This window comes from Pristiophorus japonicus, chromosome 1 (assembly GCF_044704955.1).
Source record: "Pristiophorus japonicus isolate sPriJap1 chromosome 1, sPriJap1.hap1, whole genome shotgun sequence".
Classification (NCBI taxonomy): Eukaryota; Metazoa; Chordata; class Chondrichthyes; family Pristiophoridae; genus Pristiophorus; species Pristiophorus japonicus.
Window position 1 is genome coordinate 474,884,783 of NC_091977.1, and position 23,957 is coordinate 474,908,739.

At 45.9% G+C, this 23,957-nt stretch overlaps 1 protein-coding gene across 2 annotated transcripts in view; it reads right to left on the reverse strand.

Moving 5' to 3' along the window:
• The window catches only part of cables1 (Cdk5 and Abl enzyme substrate 1), a 242,271-nt gene that overhangs the window by 84,962 nt on the left and 133,352 nt on the right, over nucleotides 1-23,957 (reverse strand). For both annotated transcript variants that reach the window (XM_070876480.1, XM_070876471.1), the window contains 3 exons: nucleotides 23,650-23,721; nucleotides 18,947-19,103; nucleotides 5,303-5,406 (listed from right to left, as the gene is read on the reverse strand). In XM_070876480.1, the coding sequence (XP_070732581.1) occupies nucleotides 5,303-5,406; nucleotides 18,947-19,103; nucleotides 23,650-23,721 (333 nt within the window). The remainder of the gene's footprint in view (nucleotides 1-5,302; nucleotides 5,407-18,946; nucleotides 19,104-23,649; nucleotides 23,722-23,957) is intronic.

Consider the following 23,957-nt stretch of genomic DNA (forward strand, 5'->3'; position numbering starts at 1 on the left):
CCATATTTGCCACTCTCCACTTCTGCCTGCTCTCACAACAGCCTGTTTATTTTGGCAATCGTGCAAAATGGGCGCTATCCATTTCCATTTGGTGGCTGAATCGATATCGTCCGTTTTATACCATCATCTAACGTAAAAATTACCCCCATCTTATCTACTACAGGTTGAACCTCCCTTACCCGGCACCCTTGGGACCTGGCCTATGCCGAATAAGGGATTTTGCCAGATGAGGGGAGGTCAGCCCGAGGGGAGGGATGCGGCCCGAGGTCGGCACCCCCGGTGGGCCGCGCTGTCGGCGGACTCTCGGCGAGCCAGGAAGGAAGTGTCGGCGGGCCCTTGGCGGGCCGAGTGTAGGTGCAGCCCCAGCAGGTACTGGCGCGGCCCCAAAGTTGGGGTGGAGGTCAGCCACATTCTGTGCATGCGACCCGGCTGCCGGAGTCATGCCGGATGAGGGGTGGTACCGGATAAGGGAGTCCCGGATAAGGGAGGTCCAAACTGTACCTTGTACTGAATGGAGACTCACTGCCATAGCCACACTGTAAATTCATGGCTGGCAAATGGAGGATACCAGTCTGTCCCATCACTCAGTGCAAACTAAAAATACACAGCTTTGACAATTGTTCCCACTAAAATGAATAATACAGTACCATTTCCAAATAGCTCCTGATTGGTCATGTCTAAATGGACTTTCCCCTTTAATGTGAGAGAATTGAAAGCACTCATTTTATTGATATAGTGTGTGTGCCTTAAACAGTGACAAGACTGTTGTGACACACCAAGAAAAAATTAATTGAGCAGTCACAAGCCGTTGTCTGTATCATGTTACACCCACAAAATCATATATTATTAATAGTTTATTTTTCCTCAGCATGCATAAATATATGTACAGTATGCGGCGGTTGTACAATTACTGCCTGCTGGGTTTTCTATTGTGGAAACAATGCCACTTAAATACCGAAAAGAGTTGACCAGTTATGAGTCTGGCCACAGAATAGGCCTCAGTGCCTGTAGGAAGAGGTTTAAACAGGTCAGTCTCCATTTGCTGTTAAACATTTAAATACCCATGTTCCTGTTCTTTCTCCATGCCACAAGCATTACCATTGGGAATAAAGGAAATTAGTGTCTAAAGGGCTTCATCACATCTAAAAAATTAGAACACTCATTTTACCTTTGATGTTGCGGAAAAAATGTTACCTGCTATCTCCCATATCAGTTCTCTTTGCAACCTTCAGCAGAATAAATAAGTAATCATATTCAGCAGGTTTGTAAAGTGCAAGGAAAACTCTTTACTCAGGAGAGCTGAAGTTACAGCTCCAGCATATCCTTCAGGGATAATTTATGAAGAAAGCAATTAAAAATGAATCACTCCCCAACGGCTTGCTAGATACATTCCCTGTCTAGGGTGCTACAGTACTGAGTCAAACATCATCATCATAAACATCATCATAGGCAGTCCCTCGGAATCGAGGAAGACTTGCTTCCACTCCCAAAGCGAGTTCTTTGATGGCTGAACAGTCCGATACGAGAGCCCCAGACATTCGTCGAGGCAAGGGATCGGTGGGGCTGGTTTGCCACGCGTTCCTTCCGCTGCCTGCGCTTGACCTCTTCACACTCTTTGCGTTGAGACTGGGAGAGCTCAACACCCTCCCGGATGCACTTTCTCCACCTCGGGCGGTCTTCGGCCAGGGTCTCCCAGGTGTCAGCGGTGATGTCGCACTTTATCAGGGAGGCTTTGAGGGTGTCCTTATAACATTTCCGCTGCCCACTTTTGGCTCATATATCACCAACGATGTCTCTGCAAGATCCTGCAAATCCGCTGGGAGGACAGGTGCACCAACATCAGTGTTCTCGTCCAGGCTAACACCCCCAGTATTGAAGCACTGACCACACTCGATCAGCTTTGCTGGGCATATAGTTCGCATGCCAGATACGAAACTCCCTAAGCAAATGCTTTATGCGGAGCTCCTTCATGAGTCAAACATACCAGAGATCTCAAGTTTGATCGCTGCTCTATGTTGAGTTAGGGTGACAGCAGGAGCGTTACACTTGGATGCAGGTATCGGGGCTCGGAGGAAGGGGAAGAAATCAGTCTGCCAATCAATGGGGTAGATTTTGGTCTGAGCCTGTGATCCAGCCTGCCTGAACTGGGAGGCCCGAAGATCAATAGGAATTAGTTTTCGGGCCTCGTCAGCATACTCGTCCGATCTACCGCTGCTCTTCGCACTGCTACAAACAGCACGGCCACTTGCCTCGCCAGAGGTGGCCCTCAGGAAAATCCTGGGAGAGAGAGTTGGAGCGGGCTATGGGTATCGTGATTCTTGGAGCTGGCGGAGTGGTGGGGGGGGGGGGGGGGGGTGGAGAGAACATTCCTGCTCCTCCTGGCTCCACAGGAAACGTTTATTTAATAAAAAAATATTTTAACTTACCTTTCATTGGCGGCCGCCGGGACTGCTGAAGAATGCTGAGCTGGTCAGGCCCAACGCCTGCCCCACTCATCGCCGACAAATGTCTTAATGGGGTTCTTCATCAGTTGTTAGGCCTCTAATTTACATATTTAAGGAACATAGTGCCTACTTTAGGTGTCTGCTCGAGATGCTTGGAAAGGAAAGGGCCCCACGCATTTAGCAGTGGTTCCTGCACGGATTGGGTGCAGAAAGTTCCACAGCTGAATTGGAATGTTTTGCATCCATTTTACACCAATAAACAGGTGCAATACACCAATACCAATTGCTAACCCAATGACTTTTACCAGAAATTATGCATGTCTGGACATTGGTCGTGAAGAGATGGGGATTGCATGTGATACAGGTTCGACCTCCGAAATCCGGAAACCTCGGGATCGAGGCCGTTCCAGATTTTGGGTATTTCCGGATTTCAGAACGTATTTCCGATGTCCCAAATCCGGAAATGCCCGGTCCAGGGTTCGGGTGTTTCCGGATTTCGGAGACAGGGACAGTGGCTGTAGATGATTAAATGTCGGGATTCCACATAATACAGGCCAAACTACTGAGATCATTTCTAGAAGTTAAGGAGAAAGGTATTCAGAAAAAATGTTTTACTTTAGTGTAAGCTATAAAAGAATAAAAGACGACAACAGTACCTGTATATCCCAGAACTCGGCATCTCCTCTGCTGATTTACGGGTGGGATTTGCCCGCAGCGAGTTTCTGTGGGGTAAAGCCGCGCGGGTGGGAAGTGGATGTGACAATTTCCTTCCGACAGGACTTGTATGAAAACGCCTTCACAGCAGAAACTAGGCCGAAACCAACCCCAGCTAAGTCTAACAGGAAGAAAAGGCCTTCATCCAAACAGTCCGGGCTGGAGTCAAACCCAGGTCCAAATTAGTGAAAGGGCAGCATGTTACCCCACTGTGCCTCCCAATCTTCCGACTGCATTCTTACTTGTGATGGAAAGAAAGTAACCAGCTTCCAGGTACATTCACTGCTATATCAAATACATATCTCACTTCTGACCCAGCCCCAGAGTAAACTCGGAACTTTAGTATGAACAAGGTTGATTGTAAGTCTGAACACAAGGCGTGCAAAGCTCGAAATAGCGCTTTTGCAAAAAATTTGGCTCACAGCGCACCCATAGTTTGGAGAAAAAAACGCCCGGGAAAAACCTGCGTTGCAGCCCTTGGGACCGCGGGGTAGATATGGAGACCCGCAAAAAATGGTAAGTTAAAAGTTTTTATTTTTTAATTCTTTTGCAGCGAGGGTTTCCGCTGATTTTTACCGCTGGGCCTTTAAAAAAAATAGCGGAGTGATTCGCGATATTTTATAAAATACCACTATCGCCTTTTAAAAAAAAATGTCCGGATTTTGGAATATTTTCCGGATTCCAGGCACCCACTCCACGGATCAGCGGGATGTCCGGATTTCGGGACATTTTGAATTTTGGAACTCCGGATTTGGAAGGTCTGTACCATCAATTTTAAAACAGCCCGCAACATTCACTGCCTGAGCTCACACATCAAGACTACTTTGGCAGGATGCCAGTGAAAATAGCACATAAGGAACTGTAATCCACTGGGAGTCAGAGGGGCCGAAATTCAGCTCCCCAAAAAGGCCTCTTACCGCCAGAAAGCGGCAACCAGGTGGCAGAGCTGAACTGCCGCCGCCAGCGAAATTTAGCTCGGGGATTTTTTTGGCAGTCCTCACTTCCGCCCCGCTGTTGCCGACCGTTTTAAGTGCGTCATCAAAGGGCGCACTGCCGATCTTCCGCACCTCTATCGCATCCCCTGCGAAATTTCGGTCCAAATATTTTAATCCGCTGTGCGGTGCTCCTGACAGCCTTTTCTGCCGGCGCACCTTGCTTTTAGTCTGTGAGCCACGGCAGCAGAGCGGCTCTTCGAGGGGAGGATGCACTGCCGCAGCCGCCATGATTTTGTTTTTGGTCGGCCGACTGCCAGGCCGGGCCGACAATTATGCCCCCGGGTTCGGCTGGGCCACCAACAGGGGTGTCAGACCACTGGCCCGGCCGAATCCCTCCCTGGTGGCCCAATGGACTGAAGTTTCAAAATGCCAAAGGCTCTCCCCTTTAAGTAACGGGGCGAGCGTGGTGACGCACACGTGTCTCTGCTCCACCGCTGACTGGCAGTGGTGGAGATTACGTCCCGCCTGCACTTCCACCCCTCTGCCGTACTTACCGCCCCATTCCCGCCTCCTTTATGGCTGACTGTCGGTTTTTTTTTTTGAAGCGGACCGGAAAAGAGCTGGATTTACCGAAAGAGGCGACCTCATCCGACGCGGCGGAAAAAACACTTCAGGCGTGGAAGGCGAGACCCGTTTCGGGCGGAGGTAACTTTTGGCCCCAGTGCCTTACGAGAGAAAGGCAGTTCAAAACAGAGCTGCCCGAGTTCCCTGCTTACTCCCAGCCCCCTATTTTTAACAAAAGCAAAAGACTGCGGAAGCTGGAAATCTGAAATCCCTATTTTTAAACTTGCATTCCCTGCTATTTGAATCTTTTCAGACAGTTTGTCTGGATCAGCTTGGTCAATCTCCTTCGTATCCTTGAAAACTTCACCTTGAAGTCTCTTTTCCAAAGAAAACAAGCTCAACCGCTTCCGCTCCCCGCCCCCCCCCCCCCCATCCATCCCTTAATTTTGCTCATGACCTAGATCCTTGATACTTTGAATGTTGTTGTGTTAGTCACAATAATTCTTGTACATTTTTCTATTGCGCCATTTGGACAGGAATGAGGATATTCATGAAATTTGCAGATATGATTTCTACAGTCTCAGGGCTGCAGTCAGCCACACACAACTACTGTATATGAGCGAGAGAGTAGCAGCCAGCACTTACCATATAGGAAGGGAAGATCAGAATTCGCTTGTGTTTTCCACATGGCCACTGCGGGTCATCCAGCAGGTTAGGATCATATTCCACAAGCTCCCCCACTTCACTGCCTGCAATAAAATCCCAACATTATTTTATTCTTCCTGCAACCATTCTCCTTATCTGTTTGTTCATTTGCCAAACATTACTGAAAGAATCATGCAAACATAATGAGAATAAACAGTTAAACAGAAATAACCAAGGGCCACTCTACAGTCCCTATTTCCTCACATTTTTAAAAAAATTACAGAATAGCTGTTGCAGATATTATTATAATTTCGGTTTTATTATATATACTTAGAGTACAGTGCACAGTTCTGCTCACCATATTACAAAAAGGATATAGAGGCAATGGAGAAGGTGCAAAAGAGATTTACATGTAGGATACCAGAACTGAGTGGTGATAACGATCAGGAAAATCAGGAAAGATTGAACAGGTTGGGGCTCTTCTCATTAGAAAAGAGAAGGCTGAGAGGTGACCTAATTAGGAAAGGGTTTTATAGAGTAGACATAGAGAAGATGTTTCCACTTGTGGGAAAGTCCTCAACTAAGAGTCATAAATATAAGATAACCACTAATAAATCCAATAAGGAATTCAGGAGAAACTTCTTTACTCAGAGAGTGGTTAAAATGTGGAACTCACTACCACATGCAGTGGTTGAGCCAAAGAGCATAGGTGCATTTAAGGGGAAGCTAGCTAAGTAAGAGGGAGAAAGGAATAGAAGGGTATGTTGATAGGGTTAAAGGCTTGCATTTATATAGTAACCAGCAGACGTCTCGAAGCACTTTACAGTCAATGAACTACCTTTGGAGTGCATTCACTGTTGTAATGTGGTAAACATGGCAGCCAATTTGTGCACAGCAAACTCCCACAAACAGCAATGTGATAATGACCAGATAATCTGTTTTTGTTATGTTGATTGAGGATAAATATTGGTTAGATCAAGTAAAGTGGGAGGAGGCTCGTGTAGAGCATAAACACCACCAGTTGGGCCGAATGGCCTGTTTCTGTGCTGTAAATTCTATGTAATACGTATGTATATATGTGCATCTATGTAGAGAGATAGCAAGCAATGTATATACCACAGTCTATGATTGGGCTAATGAGTATAATGTATCCTGGTTATATTGTAAGATGCATTATTAAAGCCATCCACTTTCAATTTACAAAGTAACAATTCAAATCATCAGAATGCCAAATTATTACAAAGTGCCTGAGGTGTGTGTATACGCTGATGCTCCACAGTCTCATTTTAACAGTGCAACAGTTTTCTGGGATCCATCTGTCAGGTAATCACATGTCAAACATAACTCTAAAACCGCTTCCTCCTGGACTGAGTCACTACAGTTTATTAAACAATATGTTTGCAGGGCATGGCTGGATATTGATGTAAACTTCAAACGTTCATTACTTCAGGACTGTCCACTCTCATCTGCCAAAGTATGTTGCCTTTTTCAGGCGTTCAGTAAATTTTCTCATGGGGGGGGGCAACAAATTTGTCGATGTAAAAAAAAATGCAGAAAAGTTGATGGGATGTATCAAAACAATTGTAAGAATCCACTGCTCACACCACTCTGATTAAAATAGCGCTCCCCTCAGGAGAGGTCAATCAGAATCTGCATTGCGTACATTGAGGCCTTTCCTGCAGTCAATGTGTATATCGACTGATCATTGAAGGATATTAGGAATGACTGGAGGAATGACAACTGTTTTTATCAGGGTCTCACCAGTCTCCAATAGGGAATCTATTCATAGCATAGGCAGTCCCTCGAAATGAAGATGATTTGCTTCCACGCCAAAAAAGGATGAGTTCACAGGTGCTTCAAGAAGAACTACATCTTGAAGGGTAGAAGATGCCTGTGCGTGGATTTTTTTAACGTGTGGTGGCCGTTGCACACCAGCCATCACACGGGCTTAACAGAGCTACGTCTTGGTCCAATGGCAAGGGTTAACCAAGACGACTGGAGACCAGCTCTGCTGCACAGACTGAGTGCGCACAGTCTAGTGCAACATGGACTAACGTCTTTACCTCCTAATCTTCCAAGGGGTGCTTGACTATCTGATTTCCAAAAAGGGACTGCCTACTTAAAACATTCCAACAGGATTAAGCGCTCACACATTCTGGCCACCTAATTGTCTCAGGGGCTTAAGGCAATCTCACGTTAGAAATTGTCTTGACCTAAGAAGGGCTTATAAAGAGCAACAAAACTCGTCGGCACCCAAAAACCCAACCAGTGGCTTGGAGCCAATCGTAGAAATGTGCAGCACGGAAGAAGGCCATTTTGGCTCATCATGTCCGTGCCGGCCGACATAACTAGCCCAATCCTGAGACTGTGAGACCCCTGGTTCTAGACTCCCCAGCCCGGGGGAACATCCTCCCTGCACCTACCCTGTCAAGCACTGTAAGGATTGTGTACGTTTTAGTGAGATCACCTCTCATTCTTCTAAACTCCAGAGAATACAGGCCTAGTCTGCTCAATCTGTCCTCATAGGACAATCCCCCCATCCCAGGAATCAGTCTGGTGAACCTTTGTTGCACTCCCTCAATGGCAAGTAGGTAAGGAGACCCAAACTCTGCACAATCAGAGAAATTTACAGCACAGAAGGAGGCCAGTTCGGCCCATCGTGTCCGTGCCGGCCGACTAAAAGCTACCCAGCCTAATCTCATTTTCCAGCTCTCGGTCTGTAGCCCTGTAGCTTACGGCACTTCAAGCGCACATCCAAATGTGGTGAGGGTTTCTGCCTCTACCACCCTTTCAGGCAGTGAGTTCCACCCCAGACCCCCACCACCTTCGGGGTGAAGACATTTCCCCTCAAATCCCCTCTAAACCTCCCCCCAGTTACTTTAAATCTCTGCCCCCTGGTTGTTGACCCCTCTACCGAGGGAAACAGGTCCTTCATATCTACTCTATCCAGGCCCCTCAGCATTTTATACACCTCAATCAGGTATCCCCTCAGCCTCCTCTGTTCCAAAGAAAACAAACCCCAGCCTATCCAATCTTTCTTCATCGCTAAAATTATCCAGTCCTGGCAACATCCTCGTAAATCTCCTCTGCACCCTCTCCAGTGCAATCACATCTTTACCTGTAATGTGGTGACCAGAACTGCGCGCAGTACTCCAGCTGTGGCTTAACCAGTGTTTGAAACAAGTTGTACTGGAGTACTGTGTACAGTTTTGCTCTCCTTATTTAAGGACAGACTTGACTTGACTATTCCAACGCACTCCTGACCAGCCGGCCTCCCACATTCTACCCTACGTAAACTTGAGGTCATCCAAAACTCGGCCGCCCCCGTGTCCTAATTCACACAGAGTCCCGCTCACCCAGTACCCTCTGTGCTCGCTGACCTACATTGGCTCCTGGTTAAGCAACGCTTCTGCCAAGGGAAACAGGTCCTTTCTATCCACTCTATCCAGGCCCCTCATAATTTTACACACCTCAATAAGGTCTCTCCTCAGACTCCTCTGTTCCAAAGAAAACAACTCCAGCCTATTCAATCTTTCCTCATCGCTAAAATTCTCCAGTCCTGACAACATCTTGGTAAATCATCAAGCCTGAGATCTGCAGAAGATCCCAATTAAAATCCGGCTATATCTTCTTTCAACTCATCATTTTTCTCCATCCATTTGTCTGTATTAGTGAGCTACCCAGGTCCACGTTGCAAAGGTGTAAAGACAGAAAAAGGACTTTTGCCTTTCACCCTCTCCGGACGTTGCAAAGCGCTTCACAGCCAATTAAGTATTCTTGGAGTGTGGTCACCATTCTAATGTGGGAAACACGGCAGCCAATTTGCGCACAGCAAGCTCCCACAAACAACAATGTGATAATGACCCAGATCATCTGTTTTCAAATGTTGTATGAATATTGGCAAAGACACCGGACAGAACTTCACCCCCCGGCCCCCTGATCTTCAAAATATTATGCAAGTACAGCAAGCTCCCACAAACAACAATGAGATAACTGACCAGATAATTAGGTGTTGGTTGAAGGTTCAAAGTTGACCAGGGCACTGGGATAACTGCCTTGCTCTTCTTCCAGCAGCATTGTTGAATCTTCAACATCCACCTAAAATTGTTTTACTGTCTCATCGTATAGATTGCCCCTCCGACAGTGCGGCGCTCCCTCAGTACCGCCCCTCCAACAGCGTAGTGCAGTGCTACCTCAGTACCGCCTCTCCGACAGCGCGGCACTCCCTCAGTACCGCCCCTCCAACAGTGTGGCGCTCCCTCAGTACCGCCCCTCCAACAGCGCAGTGCGGTGCTACCTCAGTACTGCCCCTCCGACAGCGCAGCACTCCCTCAGTACTGCCCCTTCGACAGTGTGGCGCTCCCTCAGTACCGCCCCTCCGACAGCGCAGTACGGCGCTCCCTCAGTACCGCCCCTCCGACAGCGCAGTATGGCGCTCCCTCAATACCGCCCCTCCGACAGCGCAGTACGGCGCTCCCTCAGTACTGCCCCTCCGACAGCGCAGCGCTCCCTCAGTACCGCTCCTCTGACAATGCGGCACTCCCTCAGTACCGCCCCTCTGACAGTGCAGTACGGCGCTCTCTCAGTACCACACCTCCGACAGCGCAGTATGGCGCTCCCTCAGTACCGCCCCTCCAACAGTGCAGTACGGCGCTCCCTCAGTACCGCCCCGCCGACAGTACGGTGCTTCCCTCAGTACTGCCCCTCCGACAGCGCGGCACTCCCTCAGTACCGCCCCCTGACAGCGCAGTGCGGCGCTCCCTCAGTACCACACTTCCGACAGCGCAGTATGGCGCTCCCTCAGTACCGCCCCTCCGACAGTGCAGTACGGCGCTCCCTCAGTACCGCCCCTCCGACAATGCGGCGCTCCCTCAGTACTGCCCCTCCAACAGCACAGTACCGCCCCCTCCGAAGCGCAGTACGGCGCTCCCTCAGTACTGCCCCTCCGACAGCGCAGTACGGCGCTCCCTCAGTACTGCCCCTCCGACAGCGCACCCTCAGTACTGTCCCTCCGACAGCGCAGTGCGGTGCTCTCTCATTACTGCACTATAGTGTCAGCCTAGATATTTGTGGTCGAGTCTCTGCAGTGGCAGCTGATCCACGATCTTCTGACTCAAGAGGCGAGTGAGAGTCCAACTGAGCATCAGCCAAGACACAAATATATATAAATGATACCTTGGATTTTATATCTTTCCTTGTTGACTGTTAAATACATAAATTTGAGAGAATCCAAGAACAGGTGGAGTCTATTTAATTTACATTTTTCCATGTTACAGGCACTTAAGTCCAGGCCAAGCCATCGCACCCCAATCATTAACTGACTGCACCATTTAAGCCTAGGTCGTAAATAGAAGGGGAGGTGGGAGGGAGGGGGTATAAAAAGAATCAGCGACATTGTTGGCTGTTTGCGCAGTTTCTGAGAATCCGTCCGGTCTCCCACCGACTTTACTGTAGATCACACTGCTGAATTTCAGGATGCTTTTCATCCACGCCACAGAGCACCAAGCTAGCGCAGTACAGCATGGGGTTAGATACAGAGTAAAGCTCCCTCTACACTGTCCCATCAAACACTCAGCAGGCACAGAAAGGGAGCCTGTCACAGAACGTTCTGCAAACTCTGTCCCGCACGTGTGAAAATTTGAATGTGCCACACACTAAAAAAAATCAGGGGAACATTGCTTCCATCACATCTGCATTCTAAAGAGGGAAGAGCAGATACTATCTGATACACCTATGTCCGCACGACGATTTAAATCCATTTAATATCGAGATACAACATGAATGTCTGACCGTGGTTCCAGGACAGGGAAACAGCCTCCAACCCTTTGAGCGGGGAGTTCGAGGTGCGTGGAGGAGTGGCCTATAAAGGCCTGTGAGTGTCGGAGCAGCAGACTTCGAGCTGGGAGTTCGAGGTGCGTGGAGGAGCGGCCTATAAAGGCACCGCGTTCGTCGCAGAGGCCAGCCGGTGCAGCTGCAGCAGGGTGAGAAGGCGAAAAAGAAGTAGCAAGAAATCGAAAGGTGACGTCACAGCCAAGGGGGTAAGTGATTGGCTGGTGATTGGTAAGTCGTTTTTCTTTTTCTTTTCTACATCAGTAAGTAACCTTTAGCATTTTTGTTGCAAATTTAAGTTTATAAGGGTTAAGTCTTGGCAGGACAGCTCGGACACGTGTTATGCTCCTCCTGTATTATGTGGGAAGTCAGGGACGCTTCTGGTGTCCCTGATGACTACGTGTGCGGGAAGTGCATCCACCTGCAGCTCCCGACGGACCTCATTGCGGCACTGGAGCTGTGGGTGGATTCACTCTGGAGCATCCGCGATGTTGAGAATGACATGAAGAGCACGTTCAGTGAGTTGGTCTGACCGCAGGTAAAGGGTACACAGCCAGATAGGGAATGGATGACCAACAGGAAGAGCAGTGCAAGGAAGGAAGTGCAGGGGTCCCTTGCGGTCATCCCCCTGCAAAACAGATACACCGCTTTGGGTACTGTTGAGAGGGATGACTCATCAGGGAAGGGCAGCAGCAGCCAAGTTCATGGTACAGTGGGTGGCTCTGCTGCACAGGAGGGCAGGAGAAAGCGTGGGAGAGCGATAGTGATAGGGGATTCAATTGTAAGGGGAATAGATAGATGTTTCTGCGGCTGCAACCGAGACTCCAGGATGGTATGTTGCCTCCCTGGTGCAAAGGTCAAGGATGTCTCGGAGCGGGTGCAGGGCATTCTGAAAAGGGAGGGTGAACAGCCAGTTGTTGTGGTGCATATAGGTACCAACGATATAGGTAAAAAACGGGATGAGGTCTTACAAAACGAATTTAGGGAGCTCGGAGCTAAATTAAAATGTAGGACCCCAAAAGTAGTAATCTCAGGATTGCTACCAGTGCCACGTGCTAGTCAGAGTAGGAATTGCAGGATAACTCAGATCAATACGTGGCTTCAGGAGTGGTGCACAAGGGAGGGATTCAAATTCCTGGGACATTGGAACAGGTTCTGGGGGACATGGGACCAGTACAAACCGGTCGGTCTGCACCTGGGCAGGACCGGAACCAATGTCCTCGGGGGAGTGTTTGCTAGTGCTGTTGGGGAGGAATTAAACTAATATGGCAGGGGAATGGGAACCTATGCAGGGAGACAGAGGGAAGTAGAATGGGGGCAGAAGCAAAAGATAGAAAGAAGAAAAGTAAAAGTGGAGGGCAGAGAAACCTAAGGCAAAAAGAAAAAAGGGCCACATTACATCAAAATTCTAAAGGGGCAAAGTGTGTTAGAAAGACAATGTGAGGAGTATTCGGAATAAGGTGGACGAATTAACTGCGCAGATAGCAGTTAATGAGTATGATGTAATTGACATCACGGAAACATGGCTCCAGGTGACCAAGGCTGGGAACTCAACATCCAGGGGTATTCAACATTTAGGAAGGATAGACAGAAAGGAAAAGGAGGCGGGGTGGCATTGCTGGTTAAAGAGGAAATTAATGCAATAGTAAGAAAGGACATTAGCTTGGATGATGTACAATCTGAATGGCTGGAGCTACAGAATACCAAGGGGCAGAAAACACTAGTGGGAGTTGTGTACAGACCACCAAACAGTAGTAGTACGATTGGGGACAGCATCAAACAAGAAATTAGGAACGCATGCAATAAAGGTACAGCAGTTATCATGGGTGACTTGAATCTACATATTGATTGGGCTAACCAAACTGATAGCAATGCGGTGGAGGAGGATTTCCTGGAGTGTATTCGGGATGGTTTTCTAGACCAATATGTCGAGGAACCAACTAGGAAGCTGGCTATCCTAGACTGGGTGATGTGTAATGAGAAAGGACTAATTATCAATCTTGTTGTGCAAGGCCTCTTGGGGACAGTGACCATAACATGGTAGAATTCTTTATTAAGATGGAGAAACTAGGTTCCTGAACTTAAGGAAAGATAACTTCGATGGTTTGAGGCGTGAATTGGCTAGAATAGACTGGCAAATGAAACTTAAAGGGTTGATGGTGGATAGGCAATGGCAAACATTTAAAGATCACATGGATGAACTTCAGCAATTGTACATCCCTGTCTGGAGTAAAAATAAAACGGGGAAGGTGGCTCAACTGTGGCTAACAAGGGAAATTAAGGATAGTGTTAAATCCAAGGAAGAGGCATATAAATTGGCCAGAAAAAGCAGCAAACCTGAGGACTGAGAGAAATTTAGAATTCAGCAGAGTAGGACAAAGGGTTTAATTAAGAGTGGGAAAATAGAGTACGAGAAAAAGCTTGCCGGGAACATAAAAACTGACTGCAAAAGCTTCTATAGATATGTGAAGAGAAAAAGATTAGTGAAGACAAAGGTAGGTCCCTTGCAGTCGGATTCAGGTGAATTTGTAATGGGGAACAAAGAAATGGCAGACCAATTGAACAAATACTTTGGTTCTGTCTTCACGAAGGAAGACACAAATAACCTTCTGGAAGTACTAGGGGACTGAGGGTCTAGTGAGGAGGAGGAACAGAAAGATATCCTTATAAGGCGGGAAATTGTGTTAGGGAAATTAATGGGATAGAAGGCCGATAAATCCCTGGGGCCTGATAGTCTGCATCCCAGATTACTTAAGGAAGTGGCCCTAAAAATAGTGGATGCATTGGTGATCATTTTCCAACAGTCTATCGACTCTGGATCAGTTCCTATGGACTGGAGGATAGTTAATGTAACACCACTTTTAAAAAAGGGAGGGAGAGAGAAAGCGGGTAATTAAAGACCGGTTAGCCTGACATCAGTAGTGGGGAAAATGTTGGAATCAATTATTAAGGATGAAATAGCAGCGCATTTGGAAAGCAGTGACAGGAACGGTCCAAGTCAGCATGGATTTATGAAAGGGAAATCATGCTTGACAAATCTTCTGGAATTTTTTGAGGATGTAACGAGTAAAGTGGACAAGGGAGAACCAGTGGGTGTGGTGTATTTCAACTTTCAAAAGGCTTTTGACAAGGTCCCACACAAGAGATTGGTGTGCAAAATCAAAGCACATGGCATTGGGGGTAATATACTGATGTGGATAGAGAACTGGTTGGCAGACAGGAAGCAGAGAGTCGGGATAAACGGGTCCTTTTCAGAATGGCAGGCAGTGACTAGTGGGGTGCCGCAGGGCTCAGTGCTGGGACCCCAGCTATTTACAATATACATCAATGATTTAGATGAAGGAATTGAGTGTAGTATCTCCAAGTTTGCAGATGACACTAAGCTGGCTGGCGGTGTGAGCTGTGAGGGGGATGCTAAGAGGCTGCAGGGTGACTTGGACAGGTTAGGTGAGTGGGCAAATGCATGGCAGATACAGTATAATGTGGATAAATGTGAGGTTATCCATTTTGGGGGCAAAAACACAAAGGCAGAATATTATCTGAATGGCGGCAGATTAGGAAAGGGGGAGGTGCAACGAGACCTGAGGGTCATGGTTCATCAGTCATTGAAAGTTGGCATGCAGGTACAGCAGGCGGTGAAGAAGGCAAATGGTATGTTGGCCTTCATAGTGAGGAGATTTGAGTATAGGAGCAGGGAGGTCTTACTGCAGTTGTACAGGGCCTTGGTGAGACCTCACCTGGAATATTGTGTTCAGTTTTGCTAATCTGAGGAAGGACATTCTTGCTGTTGAGGGAGTGCAGTGAAGGTTCACCAGACTGATTCCAGGGATGGCAGGACTGACATATGAGGAGAGACTGGATCAACTGGGCCTTTATATACTGGAGTTTAGAAAGATGAGAGGGGATCTCATAGAAACATATAAGATTCTGACAGAACTGGACAGGTTAGATGCGGGAAGAATGTTCCCGATGATAAGGAAGTCCAGAACCAGGGGACACAGTCTTAGGACATTTAGGACTGAGCTGAGGCGAAACTTCTTCACTCAGATAGTTGTTAACCTGTGGAATTCCCTACCGCAGAGAGTTGTTGATGCCAGTTCATTGGATATAAGAGAGTTAGATATGGCCCTTACGGCTAAAGGGATCAAGGGGTATGGAGAGAAAGCAGGAAAGGGGTACTGAGGGAATGATCAGCCATGATCTTATTGAATGGTGGTGCAGGCTCGAAGGGCCGAATGGCCTACTCCTGCAGCTATTTTCTATGTTTCTATGTAATGTAGCCAAATTTGCTGATGATACAAAGATAGGTGGGAAAGCAAGTTGTGATGAGGATGCATCTGCAAAGGGATATAAATAGGCTAAGTGAGTGGGCAAAATTTGGCAGATGGAGTATAATGTGGGACAATGTGAAGTTATCCACTTTGGTAGGAAAAATAAAAAAGCAAATGATTATTTAAATGGGGAGAGATTACAAAATGCTGTGGTAGAGATTTCTGGGGTCCTTGTACATGAAACATAAAAATTTAGCATGCAGGCACAGCAAGTAATCAGGAAGGTAAATGGAATGTTGGCCTTTATTGCAAGGGGGATAGAGTATAAAAGCAGAGAAGTCCTGCTGCAACTGTACAGGGTATTGGTGAGGCTACACCTGGAGTACTGCGTACTGTTTTGGTCTCTTTATTTAAGGAGGGATATACTTGCATTGGAGGCAGTTCAGAGAAGATTCATGAGGTTGATTCCTGAGATGAAGGGGTTATCTTATAAAGAAAGATTGAACAGGTTGGGCTTTTACTCATTGGAGTTTAGAAGAATGAGAGGTGATCTTATTGAAACATATAAGATTCTGAGGGGCCTTAACAGGGTAGATGCTGAGAGGGTGTTTCCCCTCGTGGGGGAATTTAGAACTGGGGGGTATAGTTTCAGAATAAGGGGTCGCCCATTTAAAACGGGCATGAGGAAGAATTTCTTCTCTCAGAGGGTCGTGAATCTTTGGAATTCTCTACCCCAGAGACATGTGGAGGCTGGGTCATTGAATATATTAAGGTGGAGATAGACACATTTTTGAACGATAAGGGAATCAAGGGTTATGGGTTACGGGCAGGGAAATGGAGTTGAGGTCACGATCAGATCAGCCATGATGTTACTGAATGGCGGAGTAAGCTCGAGCGGCTAAATGGCCTACTCCTGCTCTTATTTCTTGTGTTCTTATGTTCCTCAGCACCATTCTCATTCTCTGTAGCTGCCAACTCACTAACTGCTTCTGTAAAAGTCCACAGCCTTTACGTAGAGCAGCTTTCTAACAGTCATTTATATTGGACATAATTTAGATTTACAAGTTTAATTACAGCAGATTTATAATTTATTATTTTTAATACTCTACCAAGTAATAATGATAATTAACTGTAGAGAATGTTTAGACTCTGATATTAACATTTTGTTCCTTACAATAGATCATGAAAGCATCACATTATTAATATTGGAATTAAGGCTATAAATTAGTTCCTTTTTAGTTTTTGGTTATCATCTATCAGCATTGTTTAAAATGTTATGCTTTAGTACTTAACTTCTGAGTGCTACACAATCGACTGAGAACATTATCTGAAGGTCTGGGTTAAAATCCAACTCCTACTGAAACAGTCCCTAAATAAAATCTGGAAAAATTCCAAAATCCGGACTTTTTTTTAAAAAGGCGATAGTGGTATTTTATAAAATATCGCTAATCACTCTGCTTTATGTGAGAAACGTGGGCAAGCTGGAGAGGTACTGTTGTCAATGTGAACTTCAGTACAAACTGTTCCATGTAAAGACATGGCCACACTCCCTCCTCCTCACATGGACAGATCCTTCCCCATCGATATAGCATGCATCACAACTGTTTACTTACTGACCACATTTTACTTCCAATACAACTGAAGTAAATTTCACTTTCTTTATTACCTTCTATTACTTCAGGCTGTGGTGAACTGGGACAAGTTATACTGCAGTAAACGACCAGGTCGCCTACAGAGCAATACTGGATGTCAATGCAAACTTCAACAGATTTGGAAGGTCCTTATTTCACAACCATCATCTCCCATTTGCAGTTGTTTTCTTTTTAGCAAAATTAGTCAGTCGACCATCGTGTTGCTCATGGACAAAAAAGTTGTGTCTCTCTCATTATCTCATTGCTGTTTGGGGGACCTTGCTGTGCACAAATTGGCTGCCGCGTTTCCTACATTACAAATGTGACTACACTGCAAAAAGTACTTCATTGACTGTAAAGCACTTTGGGATGTCGTGAGGTTGTGAAAAGCACGATGTAAATGCAAGTCTTACCCTTTTCTATTAATTCCCTTAACAGACTATTACAGTATTGATGGAGATGATACAACTGGTATCAGGTTCCCTAGACTAGGAAGGGGGAGAAAAATAGCCAGCGTTTCTGCTCCTATTCACTATCTGCTGATATCTCTTGGAAGTATTTGTGAATGGGTGAGAACAGGATGGTGGTCAGACAAATACCAACAAAGTCTAGGCTCCTACATGAAGAAGAGCTACTGGAAAGCTGCCCATGACAATGGAACTACCCCAGCATGTGTCAGCACCTTCAGGAGTGCAGGGTTATCGGGAGAAATTTACGGAAGAAAATTACACTTGAATAACAGTGCTCTGTATGATTGCTCTCTTATCCTTTTTGAAGACCAGGCCCTCAAATCTACCACCAAACTCATGGTCTACAGGGCTGTAGTAATACCTGCCCTCCTCTATGGGTCTGAGGCATGGACGATGTACAGAAGGCACCTCAAGTCGTTGGAGATATATCACCAACGATGTCTCCGCAAGATCCTGCAAATCTCCTGGGAGGACAGGCGCACCAACATCAGTGTCCTCGACCAGGCTAACATCCCCAGTATCGAAGCACTGACCACACTCGATCAGCTTCACTGGGCAGGCCACATAGTACGCATGCAAATACGAGACTCCCGATGCAAATGCTTTATGCGGAGCTCCTTCATGGTAAACGAGCCAAAGGAGGACAGCGGAAACGTTATAAGGACTCCTCAAAGCCTCTGGTAAAGTGCGACATCACCACTGACACCTGGGAGACCCTGGCCGCAGACTGCCAGAGGTGGAGAAAGTCCATCCGGGAGGGCGTTGAGCTCTTTGAGGCTCAACGCAAGGAGCATGAAGAGGCCAGGCGCAGGCAGCGGAAGGAGCGTGCGGCAAACCAGCCCCACCGACCCCTTCCCCCGACAAATGTCTGTCCCACCTGTAACAGGGTCTGTGGCTCTCGTAGCGAACTGTTCAGCCATCAAAGAACTCACTTTTGGAGTGGAAGCAATACTCCTCGATTCCGAGGGACTGCCTATGACATGACATGACGTATGATTGCTATATTAGTAAGAAGCAGGAGGAGGAGGACGATGCATCCCATGTTGTGCAACATCCATTTTACTCAGAGTTTGTTTTTTTCTGTTACTGTTCTGTCATCACACAAAGGGCTTCTTTCAAATAGTCAGATATAAATACGAAAGAACCAGACTGAAGGAACTAGAAATGCGTACAAGCCTCACTTATGCACTTTATTCTCTTCAGGTCTACAGGTTCTAGGGATAAGTCTATTGAAAGAAAGTCTTTCTTTTCAAGTCTACTGAATATGTCACATTCACTCATTTGAATTTTACATCTATTTTGAACTTTTATGTTCCATTCAAGTTCCATTGGATGTTCTCGCTCAACAGTTAGTATTTCTTCCAGTTCATCAGTTACATTCCGTGTTATGAAAGCCTAAAAATAAAGTAAGTGTAAATACCACATGCAATCACTCATCGTTACCTGTGTCAATGCTTCCTTGGGAACTGTTTGCCCTCCCAAGAGGAAGATTACGATGGCTGCTGTTCCGAAACTGGGATAATGAAGCCGTGGAATCAATTGTATTCCTCCTTCCGCCCAAGACGTTGGTTGGATAAAGAAACTGAGTGTAGGAAACAGTCTGTGAAGAAAAAGTTCAAAAATGTGCATCAGCGAAAATATATCCTGCAATTCCTTCTGTCCCGATTGACTCGTCTCTTGAGTCAGAAGTTGTGGGTTCAAGTCCCTTGAGCACATAATCTAAACTGCCACTTTAGTGCAATACTGAGGGAGTACTGCACTGTCGGTAGTGCTGTCTTTTGGATGAGATGTTAAACCGAGGCCCTGTAAAAGATCCTATGACACTATTTCAAAAAAGAGCAGTGGAGTTATCCCCGGCGTCTTGACCAATATTTATCCCTCAATCTACATCACTAAAAACAGATTATCTGGTCATTATCACATTGCTGTTGGTGGGAGCTTACTGGGCGCAAATTGGCTGCATTACAACAGTGATTACACCTCAAAATAACAACTGGCTGTAAAATGCTTTGAGAGGTCCAGTGGTCATGAAAGGCGCTATATAGATGCAAGTCTTTCATTATTTTCCAATTACTGACCTCTCTCTCTAATGTAAAGTACAGCTGAAGTTGTACAGTGGTGATATGACTTTATAATTAGTTCCTGAATAACATTATTCTTACTAATGCATTTTATCTTTAAAACGTCACTGGACGAGGGATCTGCTGAATGAGCGTGAACTTAGTCAGTGATATAAAAACAGAAAATGCTGGAAATATTCAACAGGTCAGCTAGCATTTGTGGAGAAAAACACTGTTAACCTTTCAGGTTAATGACCTTTCATCACAACTGTCAGTGAGTTTTATCTGCTCAATGAACTGATAAAGTTCCCACAGTTGTGAAATAAACCCACAAATGAAGCATCACTGATGAGATAGGCTCATTACTGCAAGGTCACAAACACTTGAGCTTGTGAAGACAAATACACAAGAAATCTTTTTATAAAAGTACTAAAACATAGTGATAGCTGGCATAGTGGATTACTATGCTGTTTGATCTCACGGCCAAGGTCTGAATTCAGAGGGTCATGATAAAACTCTATTCTCTCTCTCTCTCTCTCTCTCTCTCTCTGTCGGCTGTAAGCGTAACATGAAATTAGTTTGCGGTCTCAACCAAGTGGCTAATGTGTGCAAGCCCACAGCAGAAACCTGTATGAAACAAGCTGTCTCATGTAGGCCACATGGTGTGTTCAGAGCTCATTGTCTGCCCTACAATGCATGTTAGTGCATCTCAGAATAGATTCTATGGAGAGTTATGTGGAGAGACTAGAAAGTTGGGATTGTTCTCCTCACAGCAGAGAAGGTTAAGGGGAAACTTGATAGAGGTGTTCAAAACTTTGAGAGGTTTTGATAGAGTAGGTAGGGAGAAACTGTATCCACTGGCACGAGGGTCGGTAACCAGAGGGTACAGATATAAGATAATTGGCAAAAAGGTTCAGGGGGGAAATGAGGAGGAGAATTATTTTACGCAGCCAGTAGTTATGATCTGGAATTCACTGCCTGAAAGGGTGGTGGAAGCAGATTCAATAATGGCCCGCAATTTGCAGTCACCGGCGAAGCGGTGGCGATCGCCGCTCACTGCGAGGAAAGCTGCCCACAAAGATCTAGCGATCTCTGTGGCATCGATTTCAGCTCTCCCAACCTTTGTTTGAATCTGGTGCCAAGTCAAGCGAATCCTAAGCTTCCAGCAACAGTGAAGTCGTCAAGCTAGCTAAGCAACCAATCACATTGAAGAATTCTCACAAACAGCAAACCAGGAAGTAAAATGCAGAGTTTCTAATTTACGTTTTATAAATTTTACAGAAAGCAAAATAAAGATTGGGACATACACACAAGATTAAGGTAGAAGCTGAAACACCAAACAAATTTAAAAAAAAATTATTACATTAAAAACTTGTAATTCTTAATCATATCAATGGAAACATTTGACATTCACAAATATAAAATGAACTTTTCAGGGCCAGAACAATTGCTCAGCAGTCAGTATGCCGTTGAAAACCCAGTTCAAGTGATTTCAATTGATTGCCGGCTGTGGGGAATTTCACAGCCTATCTTGTGGTGGAGCAGGGAGTGACTGACTGCAACTTCAGGATTTCTGCATTTATCTGCACATGAGCTAAATCCTGAAGTTATGGTCAGCTTCAAAAGGGTAATGGGTAATGATGGTGAACGCTAATAGTTATACTGTCATTACCACCGCAAAATCCGGGCCATTAACTTTCAAAAGGGAATTGGATATATACTTGAAAAGGGTAAATTTGCCAGGCTATGGGGAAAGAGCAGGGGAGTAAGACTAAGCTCTTTCAAAGTGTTAGCACAAGCGCGATAGGCTGAATGGTCTCCTTCAGTGCTGTATGACCTCCTTCAGTGCTGTATGATTCTATGAGTATCAGGGCCAAATAAACAGAGTTTACTCCTCACCTCAGTCCTGGCCAATGTTTATCCCTCAACCAACACAATTAAAAACACTTTAACAGGTCAATCATTCTATTGCTATTTGTGGGACTTTGATGTGGACAAGTTGACTGCCATGTTTGCACACAAAACAGTGACTGCACTTCAAAAGTAATTCATTGGTCGTAAAGCATGTTGGGATGTTTTGAGGATTTGACGGGTGCTTCTATAAAGTCTTATCTAGACCGTGCTAAACTTTGCACATCATTTAAAAATATTTATTGGGCTCCAAAAGGGAATCTGGTGTTCATGTGAAGGATTCATTGCATCTAGTGATTCACAATTTGGACAACGTGCGGTACCCCATTATGTTAAGAAGATGGTAATAGCTTGCAATGGTACACATGTGCCATCTATTGCACCCTGCATTTTGAAGAAGCCAGCAACGTGAGAAAACAGGATGGTCCTATCAGGCTGCTTTACTGTCATGCCAAATTAGATGAATTCCCCTATCTCCTAAATCGTGTTGTCAGTTACCTGACGAAGGCATTGCAAGATGGAACATTGAATGACATTGCAAAGATCCTTGAGGGTTGCTTGAAATGAGCCTGTGACATAAAAGTTGAGTGTGGTCATTACTTTCACAACCATAGGCAGAGGTGTCTGGGCAGATGATCTTAGCCATAGGTCTTCATGTAATAGCTGGCATACATTCCCTAAGGTTGGCATGCAGGTACAGCAGGCGGTTAAGAAAGCAAATGGCATGTTGGCCTTCATAGCGAGGGGATTTGAGTATAGGGGCAGGGAGGTGTTGCTACAGTTGTACAGGGCCTTGGTGGGGCCACATCTGGAGTATTGTGTACAGTTTTGGTCTCCTAACTTGAGGAAGGACATTCTTGCTATTGAGGGAGTGCAGCGAAGGTTCACTAGACTGATTCCCGGGATGGCGGGACTGACATATCAAGAAAGACTGGATCAACTGGGCTTGTATTCACTGGAGTTCAGAAGAATGAGAGGGGATCTCATAGAAACGTTTAAAATTCTGACGGGTTTCGAAAGGTTAGATGCAGGAAGAATGTTCCCAATGTTGGGGAAGTCCAGAACCAGGGGTCACAGTCTAAGGATATGGGGTAAGCCATTCAGGACCGAGATGAGGAGAAACTTCTTCACTCAGAGAATTGTTAACCTGTGGAATTCTCTACCACAGAAAGTAGTTGAGGCCAATTCACTAAATATATTCAAAAGGGAGTTAGATGAAGTCCTTACTACTCGGGGGATCAAGGGGTATGGCGAGAAAGCAGGAATGGGGTACTGAAGTTGCATGTTCAGCCATGAACTCATTGAATGGCGGTGCAGGCTAGAAGGGCTGAATGGCCTACTCCTGCACCTATTTTCTATGTTTCTATGTAATGCCCCCTTGGTGAAGCACATTCCGCTAACGTAAGCTCCTCACTAAGATCTTGACAGGATCTGTGTGACCTATAAATTCTTTGAAGTGAGCGGTGATTTTTTATGGAGCATTGTCTCCTCAAATGCCCCTTCATTCTCCTTTTCCACCATCCTGCACTACCAGAGCTAATCTGTTGCTGAAACCCTCATCCATGCCTTTTGTGTCTCTAGACTCAACTGTACCAATAGTGTCCTGGCCAGCTTCCCACCTTAAACTTGAGCTCAACCAAAATCTTTCTACCCATATCCTAACTCGCACCACGTCCCATTAACCCATCATCCCTGTGCCTGCTGACCTACATTTGCTCCCGGTCCAGCAATGCCTTTCCTTTCAAATTCTCATCCTTGTTTTCAAAGACCTCCATGGCCTCATCCCTCCCTATCTTTGTAATCTCATCCAGCCCAACAACACTAATTCTGGCCTCTTGCGCATCTTCGATTCTCTTCAAACCACCATTGACAGCTGTGCCTTTCAGCTGCCTGGGTCCTATTGTCTGAAATTCCCTCCCGAAGGCTCTCCGTCTCACTCTCCTCCTTAAGATGCTCCTTGAAACTTACCTCTTTGACTAACCTTTTGGTCACCTGCCCTAATATCTTTGATGAGGCTCAATGTCAAATTTTGTTCGATAACGCTCCCGTGACGCATGTTGGGACGTTTTACTACGTTAAAGGTGCTGTATAAATGTAAGTTGTTACTGTTGGTGCACGCTTCTTTGTCCTCAGTTGAAATTGTTTACAAGGGAATGCTCATTGGGAATCCCATACCTGGTATTCAGAATCTCTTACTGTGGGTTGGGGCAAAAATTTTCTGGCGGCCTCAGGCAAATCCCGCTCAATCTAGGTGCAATGCAAAAAGAAAGGTTTAAAAGCTCTTCTATAACATCAGCAAGTAAAGCACTTCCACCAGTATCAGCTGATACAGGCAATGGGTAAACCCTCATTTATACATAACAAGTTACCATTGAAGGAATTACAACACAGTTCCTCCTCTTATTCCTTCCCAGCAGCAGCAGATCAGTGACACATGCACGGAAGGGCCCAGATGGAATCGCAAACTGCAACGTAGCCAACAA